Raw genomic sequence first — 12,240 nt, 5'->3', positions numbered from 1 at the left:
GATGTTGATAATGAAGAAACTCGTCAAGTATATTCCAAAATATTGAAAATAACGAATGCTCCATATAAACAATATCATCTGAAGAATGGTTTTAAAAATACAAATTCTAAAAAATTTCGTGAAGTTATCAAACCTCTATTAGACTCACGACAATATCCAATAAGAAGTAGAAGTAAAATTGGTGGAGCACTCAAACGAGTGAAAATGGAGAAAATATATAATTCTAAACCTGTGAATTATGTGTACTGGAATTCACCGAAAGAGTTAGTTGCTCGCCTACGACTATTGGTAGCTTCAAAGTCAGCCGGACATACCGGACATGATAATGAAATAATTTCAATAATTGAAGAATTACGTGAAGAAGGTATAATATATTAACATATTCACATGTAATGATCACTGTCACATCATCATTCAATGCAGTAACATTATCACCTTTTCTCTTTAATCATATTGAAATAGAATGACTAATGAAATAAGTGATGTCAAACGACAAGTTGTTAATGAATTACATAAACCTGCAAGACGTAATTTTCGTAGAAGAATAACCACCATCAAAGGTTTTGCAGATCTATGGCAAATAGATTTAGCTGAACTGCAACCTTATGCAAAAAGTAATGAAGGATACCGATATATACTTGTAGTGATAGATTGTTACTCCAAATATCTGTGGACTGTAGCAGTTAAAGATAAAACAGGTAGTACAGTAACTAATGCAATGAAACATGTACTGAAAGAAGCCAAATACTCCCCAAACACATACAAAGCGATCAAGGGAAAGAATTTTTCAATAAAAGCTTCTCATCTCTCATGCGAGAATATAATATCAATCATTATTCAACATTTAGCACAAAGAAGGCAGCTATAGCAGAAAGAGTGATTCGTACAATAAAGGCATGGCTCTACAAGGAATTTTCGATGAGAGGTCACCACAAATGGCTTGATATTCTTCCAATTATAACTAGTAGATATAATAATAAAGTTCATCGTACAATAGGTATGGCACCCATCAATGTTGATTCAACAACAAAATTAAAATTCAAGGGTATCAATGGAATTGGAGGAAGACAAAGTAAACCCAAATTCCAATTAAATGATATTGTACGTATAAGTAAATACAAACATATTTTTGAAAAGTCTTACACTGCGAATTTTACCACGGAGCTATTCAAGATTGTTAAAATTAATAAAACCATCCCAACGACTTATAATCTTGAAGATATGAATGAACAGCCGATTAGAGGATGTTTTTACGAAGAAGAGTTATTACGAACCGAGAATCCTGACGTATATCTGATTGAGAAGGTGTTGAAGAGAAGAAAAAATAAAGTATATGTAAAGTGGTTAGGCCTTCCTAGCGAACAAAATTCTTGGATTGATGAATCAAATATGGTTTAAATGTATATAATAGTGACTTTTATGAATAAAGTAATATTAAAGTTCATTATTGTTTTCATTTCAATTATAAGTATGTGAACTGAAAAATATTGCAGCGGTAAACATTGCCCCAGCCATTCGCAATGTTCTGTGTATACCAAACCAAATTAATTGTATACTCCATTCCCGCTTATATTTTTCAACTCACGATATTGAAAACACATTATCATTCCCAAAACTAATCGCCGTCACTTTGAAATGCAGTATCCAACTCTTTTTGCCAATTATCTCTCACTGATAATGCTGTCTCATAAAGCTTAGTCGACTCCTCAAGCTCAGCCTGAGCTTGCATTCTCGAACGTTGATGGAATTGCTTATCTTTACCAATTTTTGAACGGAGTTCATCAGCATCTTTAGACATTCTAGCCAATTCAACCTTCGCTAATGCAATCTTGGCATCTAATGCTTCAAGAGTTTCATTATTAGCATTAATAGCTCGCTCACTCTTTTCAAGTTCAGCAATAGTCATCTGTGCCTTTACAAGACGGCATTTTGCTTTCCTTTTCATTTCCCCAAACCGATGGAGGGGGCTGAAAGAAGATAGCGGTTCAGCTTTCAAATCACTCTTCATTTCTTTAGGAGTACCTTTTGGCTTCCTCTTCGATCTGTCACTTTTCGTTGCGGGTTTTTTCTGTCGCACAACACTTTTGGATTCTTTCTTTTCTTTAAAGTCAGTGACAATCGATGAAGATGCCTTAGTAACCTTCCTCTTGATTGTTCTAGATTTCTTATCAACACCAAGAGGAAGGGTAGATGAAGAGTGTTTGAGTGATGATAATTGCGAAACGATCGGATTTTCAATAATAATTTGCTCATTTGGTTCTGGCACATCTGCAAAGTTAACGAAGTCGTTAATATCAAAATCATTTATCGAATCTTGACTCGATAAATGTAATACTGGAATATTTTCAAAATCAGTCTGATCGATATCAACAAGTGGTGAACCATCTTCAGCAATCAATAGCGGCATAGAGCTCATGATTATTAAGGTCTGAGGAATGATATGTGATAGCAATAGAATGTGGATAGGAAAGGTGATGATGTTACTGAGACCTCACCATTTATAGAAGAAAATAAACTAGCGCATGCGCTCTTTCATCAACTGGCACATGCGCTCTCTCACTAAACTATTCACGCATGTAACAATCTTTGTCATTTAAGAGGAAAACTTTGTGTTGCATGCATGTATTTTTAAATGTTAGAAAATAATACAAATAAATTCAAAATATATATATATTTATTAATAATAGAGGACAATAACGATAAAAAAAAAATGAAAAATGTTAATATGTCTCTGTGGATGTGGAACGTTCTTTGACTCTATTCCTCAATAGTTGTTGCTCGTGCGTCAAACACCAACATTGAAAAAAATGGATTCTCCTATTGGGTAGAGTTGACCAACCTTCTCACACAGATCCCAAGTACTTCTACATGCATTGCATACATGATTCCAACAATTCATGGAATATGTATCACAACGCAAACAACGTTGCAGTGGAGTTGGAACGGCAGCACAGATACCACAAATATTTCTACAGATACCTATATTGTTAAATATTATAGGTTCGGAACACTTCAGACACTGTAACTGTTGTTGACGATAATCCGATTTTGTTCGCTTCGGTGGATGAGAAGGAGGCGATAGTTGAATCCGCAACACGCAATCACTACACATACCAGTACATGGATTGATTGAATCCTTAGGTCTACTTATTTGACAAAAGTAGCACACAATAGCCCCTGCAATCATCATTGGGTAGACACACACTTTTGGTTTTTCATTCCACTCTTTTGGAAACGGCATTTTACTAATTCGATTAGAAATATAAAGAGATGACTTACAGAAACTCTGAATGCTCTCTCCTATACCTACGATCTCTATTTATACAAATCAACATCATGTGGAAGTATAGTGGGATAACTTCTCCTACTATTCCACTCTAAACGAGTCAAGTGGGAGTCGCATCACCTCCTATATAAGTTGACTTGCAAACCTAGAGTTCATTCATTTACTCTCTACAACTGTGAGCAAACAACAACAAGATGAATTCTGCAAAAATAAATGCTGCATTAAATAGAATAGCTGCTGTTGATGAAAACAATTGGATAGACGAATCAGATGATGAGGATGTCAATGTTCCGCTAGAGGAAGTAATAGTTGAAGCAGAAGATGTTGGAGTCGATGAAGATGAGATAGACGAAGTTGAAAACGAGGCCAACCAAAGCGACGAAGATGATGACGTGATGGAGTTTGAGATTGAGAGGGTCATGGATGAAGAAGGAGATGATGAAGGGATAGAAGCTGACACAACTGAAGGTGATGGTGCTATGAGGATCGGTATGCGAACACTCAATGTCAGTGAGACACTGGAAGATCCCTTGGATTTGTATTGTGCATTGGATGCATACGTATTGATCAGCACAATAGATGGAGAGAACAAAAAACTATGTTGGTGCTGCTTTCGGTTTTATTCGCATAGAAACAATAATGGAGGGTGGTATGCCCATGTCAACACCCACAACACTGTCTCAATTATGGAAATGGGACAGAATTGGTGTGAAGCTTGCGAGAGGCCACTAACAAACTTCACCCGAGTATCTACATGTATTATATGTAATAATGTCCAACCTGTGGCACAATAACCGTGGACCTACTGGTCAAAAAAAAAACAACAGCCCTTTTCAGGGCTACATTATTCACACAAACAGTAGTTAGTTGTATTAGTATTCATAGATTATGTGACAAATGAATACTTTGATTAATAAAAGTCTAAGTTGGAAATTTGTTAGTCTTTGAATATCTATACATTATATGACAAATAAATTACTACTTTGACTGAAAAGTCGAAATTTGGAATTTGATAGTCATTGAATATCTATGCATATGATGAGTACTACTTTAAATGAAAGTTGAAGTTGGCATTTGTCAATCATTCATATGCATATAATGATGAATACTTTCACATACATATATTTCGTTTGAGATTATAATGTTAACATAATGTTAACAATGGTATGAATCTGTTTCTGTTTGAAAGTATAATGGTAGCTCTGAAAAGAGCTATTTTTTTTATTGTTTCAGTCTTTAATTGTAGCCCTGAAAAGGGCTGTTATTTTTTTATTAATCCATGCAATGATATGGACTAACGCTCCTCATCATCAGAAACAATAATTATGGTATCGTCATCTGAATCAGATGATATACTAATGATATCATCCTCATAGTAGTCATCTGAATCAGATGATATACTCATGATGTCGTCGTCGTCATAATCAGCTGAATCAGATGATATACTAATCACATCATCCGCATTATTATCGTCAACAGCATCTATGTCGTCCTGAATACCTTGTTCCACTCGTTCTGCGAAATCATCAGGAAGATCATAGATTCGCTGCAGAAATTGAGCGAAGGTTGTACTCAAATGATCAGACGTTGAATCTATTTCATGTACTTGGATGGGTCCTGTACTCGACATTGTGGAAGAATGATATAGAACTGGGATTGTTGCTATATTTATATTGGAAGAAATGAAATGGAGGGGGTGAAATGTAGAACAGTGTTTGAGATTCGAAAACATCAAGAATGAAACTCTGAGCGATTATTAGGAGAAATTCTAGTGATTATTATGGAAAAAAAACTAATAAGAGGGAGAGGAAGGGAGGAAGACACTGCCCCAGCCTCGCAGTGCCTCGTGTACACCAACCAAAAAGTGTGTACTCCGTGGAAGGAAAGGAAAGGAAATGATGGACGAGTAGATGATTATATGTCATCATCGGAATTGAGGACATCATCATCGATTAGGATTGGGGATGGCGGAGGACTATCCTCGATGAGGATAGGGGATGGTGGAGGACGTCTAACGTCAAGCTCGTCATCAGCATCATCACCAGAGTCGTCGTCGTCATCATCGTCGTCGTCGCTACTCATTGGGACAATGTCATCATAAGCAGGGTCCCACCATCCGTCAGGATCTGGATATTCCGAGTCATCCAAGTGTCCTTCGTCACTGCCAGTGACATGCTGAACTTGCATCCTGATGTCGTGATCCCGGTATTCGTATGGCGGACTGTGGGGTTCCGTGGTGGAAGAGACAACCTGTACCTGGCTGTTATCCCAGTAATTGAAGTTGTACCCCTGATCCGGGCAGCTATAGGGTTCGGAGGTTGAATCGGGTTCCATCTCGATGCTAGCTGATCAACTGAATGTTTCATCAGATGATTTCTACTTTTATACTTTCGAGAGGGAGTGGGAGAGGAGTGGAACATTGAGTAGGGGTAAATTGTAGTGTGACATAAGACATATTCAATGAGTAGGGGTAAATTGCAAAGTGACATAAGACATATTCAATGAAAGAGATACTTGAATGGATAAAATACAAATGAAATATACTTGTCGATTTCACTATGAAACATGTCTATTTTTTTATTTTTTAAATTTTCTTCACATGAAATTATTTACAAGTGATTAGAGAACACAAAAATTGATGTGAGGTATTTGTCTAGAAGAACTTGGAATTGAAATAAAAAAATAATAATGATAATAAGAGGAAGTGAAGAAAAATGCTCCAACCATCGCATTGTTCAATGTGTACCAAACCAAAAACAGTGTACACCCTTTATTTCACTTCCTTTTCCTTTATTCAATATAAACTTAACAAATATAAACTTAAAACTACCATAATTAAATACTCCTAACTAACCTAAAACTAATCTTACATTTACACTTCATCTACAAAAAGAGTGTCCATAACTGTCACTACTTTTTTGTACAGCTCTATCGAAGAGGTCTTTGCTTTACACCTTTCCTGCAGAGATGCATAATTCCGATCTATTTCGGCCATTTCCTTTTGGAGTTCCCTCCGTCGGTTATCCATTTCAGCCATTTGTCGCTTCATGGTAACCAACTCGGCCTCGCTAGATCGGGCAGCTCGTTCTGCTTTCTTGCATCTCTGCAGAAAAACACTCATCTTTTCACTAACCTCTCCGATAGGCTGTGGCACCAACACCTCAGGATCCGCCGGTGTCGCTGGCAGCGGTGGTAGTCGCGTCACCAACGGCGACAATATCACCAACTCCGGAGAAGGACTCCTCGGAATTTCCACTGCTGCTGGTGCTGCTGCTGGTGTGGAGGCCCTCTTACGAGAGGTCGAAAAACTACCTGCATAAGGATTAGTCCTATTGCAAGTAGCTCGGTACTTTGAAATAGGACCAACCTTTGCTGCAGGTCGTTGGCAAACCTTCTTCACAGCCCTGACTTCCTCCTCCTCCTCGAATAAGTCAGGGCTAGAAGATCTGCACCTAACTCGCGAACGCGAAGTGGTTGGCTGGTCAACCGTCACCGCTCTCGAAGATGCTGCCTCCTCCTGGTCAGCGGACACCGGCAGAATAGACGCCACAGCATTATTCACCTCCTGTGTATTGGTTGCCATTCTGAAAAAGAAGAAATAATACAAAGTTAGTTGATATAAAAAATAACATTCCTAATTTACTTACTCAAATATCAAGTTGGTCGTTGGAACGTACTGCCTTGTTGTGGAGTGGACTGCTCTCGATGAGATGACTTCTCGAACTGAATGTTGTGGAGTGCTCTCCGGAGGGTATCGACTTCGATGCGTGAGCGGTGGGAAAATGGTGGGAGCGCACATGCGCGATGAGGGTAGGGGTGTACATGCGCAAATGTTGGGAGTCGGGGGCGGGGCTTCGGGGAGGGGAGGGGCGGGGCTTCGGAAAGGGGGCGGGGCTTCGGAAAGGGCGGGGTATCCGAAAAGTTGGTGGCGACGGGGGGGGGGGGGGGGCGTGGCCTAACGGGCCCCGCCCACTGCCTGGGCTCCGCCCAGGTGGGTGGGGCCTCCGGCCCCAGGTAGGCGGGACATCTGGAGAGACATCTACGCCCTCTTCGCGCGCGCGTTCGTAACATAATATGCAACCGAACACCTAACCTAACGTATTAACGTAACCTAACCTAGTACGCTAACCTACCGCTATGCAACCGAACACCTAACCTATCGTATGTATTAACGTAACCTAACCTAGTACGCTAACCTACCGCTATGCAACCGAACACCTAACCTAACCTAACCTAACCTAACCTAACCTAACCTAACCTACAGTAACTATTAACCTAACCTAACGAGGGAATACTAACCTAACACCTAACCTAACGTAAGTATGCAGCTAACCTAACGTAGCTATTAACCTAACCTAACGAGGGAATACATTCACCATGTTGGTTCCATTAATACATCATCAGTTGGTTTTGGTTTTGGTTGTATTATTCTATGATTTGGATTAATGTTCAGTCCTGGATATCCCAGTCCACCTGATGATGATGGCCTGACTTTATAGTTTCTCTCCAAAACTTCTTTATGGTTTTTCTCCAATACTTCAACTCTCTGTTCCAGTACATCATACTTTTTCATTGTAGTCCCTGTTATGTTTGACATAGCATCAAATTTTTTATTTGTAGACGCTGTTATGTCAGACATTTTTATGTCTACATCACTTGTAAGTTTGTCAAATTTACGAGTGAAAGTTATCCGAGCCTCTGCAATTTTATCGTTAAATGCTTGCCGGGCGTCCCGAGCAATATTGCCTATTGTGGATTGTATTGCAGCTTGTAGGGCTAGAAGTATAACTTCCTTTGCTCCATTAATTCCCCCTCAAGATATGATACAGTTACACAATCACTCTTGTCAATTGGTTCACTTGTATTTTTCAATATTTTCCTTTGCATGTCATAATGACCATCTTTTGTTAATTTAAAACCATTCCCAGGAGGACCTCGAATGACATTACCACCCCATTTTCTTTTTCTACCAAACTTATCGATTGTTTTAGACATTGTGCACTCTACGATGATTCTCTTCAAACTGATATTTCTGTCATTTACATTATACTATATATTGCAGTAATTGATTAGGGAAATAGAAATAATACAAATAAAATTTTAATCATTTTATATTCATTACAGTAATACATATACATACATACATAATACATTAATATCACATTACTTCTATCATATATTATTAATTATAAATGGCTACATAAATATCAATATTGAATTTTCCGGTTTTGAAGATATTGAATGATATTTCAATCATTGATCTCGGCAGATAATAAATTAATCAATTGATCCAATGGAGTCTCCTGAGATTGTGATTGTTGAATAATATTACTTATCCAACGAATGTTCTCATTTGGATCGTTTTCATAAAATTCAATATCATTATGACCCCAAGGAAGAGTGTGGGTAGTATTCGGAATGATAAATCGTTTATCGTCGTGATATGATAATGCAACTTTATTTTTTAATTCAGTATACATATCATGTAACACGCTTCTAAATGAATTCATCTTTCTGAATATCATACCACCTTGTTCGACGATTTTTTGATAATCTTCGCATGTCAATTCATTCTTTATTACAGATCGTTTAACCCCTTTGGCTTTCTTAAATTCACCATCAACAGATTTCACATAATATGCTTTAGCACCTGTACCATAAAAACTCATGATTGGATCATTTGGAAATTCATCTTTGAAGTTACCCAAGACTGAACTTGTTACTGGAATATTGAATTGGTTAACTATACTGTAATTGGATGTATCAAATCTACTTATGTTAGTTTTTATGAATTCATAAAAATTTTCTGTGTTTACTTTAAGAATGAGCGAGTCGGTATCTGTGTAAAGTAAAGAGACATTTTCATCAAAGTGTTGTTTGATGCATCCATAGAAAAAGTCATACATGACTGTTTTAGATAATTCTAATATGGAAAATCCCAAATATAATGGTTTATCGTAATGAACCTTCACTCTACCCAATTGAATGGCAACGAAATTATCAGTGAAAATTGAACAATTTTTGAAATTTGGTTTGGCTATGAGAGTGCTGGCACCTATATTTTTCTTTATATTTTCCAATGTGTAACGAGTCTAACATCAATTCGATTATCTACATTCTCCATTGTCTTTCCATACACCGCATTATTCATTAGTTTATAGAAATCTTTAACAGATTTGTTGTTAGACCTATTACGCATTTCAGTATTAAGATCTATATAGGGTTTCATCCAGCATGATTGTTTGAATTTCAATACTCTATGTGTATTCATTACAATCAATCCATTTTTGACAGCTTGCTGTAGATTCCTATAATGAACAATATATTTTCTTTTATCATTCAAATTTGGAATTAATTTGGGAATTTTCGATTGTGTACGAGGTGGTATTATTTTTTCGACTAAAAATGGAAGGTCAGAATGTTTATCATGCAACTCTTGTGGATAATGAATGTCCACTTCAAATACATACCCATACGGACTATCAGTACTCACATCCATCACATCGAGATTAAGAATTTCATTTGGTGTCAACCATGTAAATTCACTTGTTGGTAGAGGTTGTGACATACTGTGACCGTATAGATTTGTTGCATCTAAATATGTAATGAATGTGGAAGGTTCGTTGGGATTATAATTGGGTAAAAATCTATTATTTGCTATATGTTTCCTCTCGCTACATTGACTAATTCCACCTCGTATACCTTTTTGAAAAAAGTGAATCATATCAATGTCAGTTAGTAATTCCAATTCAACATTAGTGAACTTCAACATGGCATCCCATGATAATCCAGGTGCAGTGTAATATTGTGCCGGATCTAAGTTATATATCTCTAAACTTGTGGTGCGGAAGTTTTCAAAAATATCACATAGTAGCAATACATCCGACTTCAAATACAAATCAGAGTATTCCCCCAAATTCTGACACTCGAATAAATTCCAAACTTTTCTAGCCCTATCATAATCAGTTTCCGATATATGTTCACAATTGAGTGTGTCATAAAACTGATTTTTTGTCGGAAGTAATGGATAATTCAATTTGTCAATGTCATCAACAAAACTATATGGAAATACACCTTTCTGTCTCATCAAATTGAATTTCTCAATTTGTGGGAAATGTTTGTGCATCTCCAAACATTGATCGGAGGTCAAGTTTGCACCCAACTTCTCCAACGAATTAGTCATAAATTTATAACTATCGATAAATCTCATTTTGAGATAATTCTTCCTAACCCACCATCTTTATCGGTATAGCTGTGTGTGAAGAGATGCTTCGTGAAAGATATATATTTCTCTTTAGTTTGCGGGATAACATCAACTTTCTCTTTATTCCTATACAATTCTTTTATGAATAAATGACAATCATAACCACTTAAATTAGAAAAAATGATAGGTATGAAGTTTGGTATTTTGAAATTTAAATTACATTTCGAGTGAGCGGCATGTGATCTTTTCTTTCCTGTGACATGACAATGATCTCTTACTTTGACTTCACCATCAGTAAATGCTTTATTACATATACCACAAGTTCTGGCTGCAGCAAACTGTTCTTCTTCTTCGTCAGTTTGTGTATCCATCGGTTTAGGGTTTCTGAGATGATTTTCATGTATCTCTTTCAAATCATCTTCAATGCTACTCACAAATTTCTGAGCTGCATCTACACCCCTATATGTAACAAATTTTGACAAATCATCATTATATGAACACTTTATCAAATAAGCAAATGAATATGGGGCATGTTTGAATGTTTTATCGTGTATGAACTTTCAGGATTTGGCTCATTCACATGAATCGGTTTAAGCATGATTCAAAATCAGCATACACTACAAATGGCACCCTCATTTGCCTCTCAAAGTTTTCAAACATTAGTTTATTTTCCGCAACCATTCTACCATATTTATTGATCTTTAAATTAGTAGTTGGTGTTGTGGTACTAATGTGATTACAATCATACATATTATGACGTAAAAGCAATCTCTCATCAGAAAAATATATCAAACATCCGTCACAAAAATATTTTTTCTGTCTATGAGCTGATAGTTGATTAGAAACTATTCTTGAAAGATCTTTGATCCAACAATAGTGACCATTACCGGAGTCATCAGTTATAAACAACAAATTGACATGTCTCCGGAGTCTTCTCTGTGAGTATCGCAATGGACCAATCACTTCATACTTCATTTTACCCTTCTCAAATGTACTCTCTAAACCGTAAACATTAATTGAAATATCATTCCTATCTTCGAATATTTCGATACTCTTATTATTAACTTTAACCGGAAAATCCATACCTGTGACATCTAAAACAGTGGAAAAATGTGGATATGACGTAAGTTCGGACACTCGACTATCTGCAGGATATAATGCTGATGTTATAGCCCAAGCAAAAAATATTGATCTTCATTACGAACATTCACAACAGCTTTCTTCCATTGAATACATTGAGGCAGTTCACATATGAACGTCCTTCCAGTGGACTGTATTTATTAATGTTGACCTCGAGAAACAATATTTTTTCACAAGTCCAACCTGAATTATAAAAAAAAAAATATTACTATTCAATCTTATTGAAATTTTTAAAAAAATAAATACCTGAGTCGCGATCCTGGAACTCAGTCGTTTGAGCCACAATTACATCACGGAATCCATCAAAAACAGCATTCAAATCTGAAGATTGGTCCACTATTTTTATTTTGGGAATTAAATGACTTCGTGTCCCTCGAATCATCAGTCTGAAGAATATAATTCCCAAAAACTTCCATATTCACCTTGATGTTTTATGGATCCTGATGGCTGATTCCAGTAATTCAATGACCTTCTGCCTAATCTTATTGAAAAATGACATGTAGTCACTGGTTACAATCCGAACTCTCCACCTGTATGTATGCAATGCGGCAATTGAATGCATTCGTTATAATTTGAACACCAGTCAGAAATTGAACACATGCATTAATTT

General features: G+C 36.7%; 2 protein-coding genes across 2 annotated transcripts in view; both read right to left on the bottom strand.

Annotated features, from left to right (window-relative positions):
- Nucleotides 1–12,240, bottom strand: part of LOC111512747 (uncharacterized) — a 125,191-nt gene that overhangs the window by 86,586 nt on the left and 26,365 nt on the right. The gene's annotated exons all lie outside the window — the stretch shown is intronic.
- LOC141480999 (uncharacterized) lies at nucleotides 6,060–7,153 on the bottom strand. The gene is made up of 2 exons (XM_074171851.1): nucleotides 6,934–7,153; nucleotides 6,060–6,870 (listed from the first exon to the last, which is right to left on the bottom strand). The coding sequence occupies exons 1-2, from the start codon at nucleotides 7,083–7,085 to the stop codon at nucleotides 6,159–6,161; spliced, it is 864 nt and encodes a 287-aa protein (XP_074027952.1). The 5' UTR covers nucleotides 7,086–7,153; the 3' UTR covers nucleotides 6,060–6,158.

Source organism: Leptinotarsa decemlineata, unplaced genomic scaffold, assembly GCF_025532065.1.
Source record: "Leptinotarsa decemlineata unplaced genomic scaffold, Ldec_3_MD MMD2_tig00000035_RagTag_RagTag, whole genome shotgun sequence".
NCBI lineage: Eukaryota > Metazoa > Arthropoda > Insecta > Coleoptera > Chrysomelidae > Leptinotarsa > Leptinotarsa decemlineata.
The sequence above is the reverse complement of the archived record's forward strand: the minus strand, read 5'-3'. Positions and strand labels throughout refer to the sequence as shown.

What these genes read in the sequence shown, in the direction of transcription:
- LOC141480999 (XM_074171851.1), bottom strand. Translation starts at nt 7,085, where the DNA reads ATGTGCGCTCCCACCATTTTCCCACCGCTCACGCATCGAAGTCGATAC. An exon ending in ACGACCAACTTGATATTTGA is followed by an intron (nt 6,871 to 6,933) that starts GTAAGTAAATTA and finishes CTTCTTTTTCAG; the next exon opens with AATGGCAACCAATACACAGG.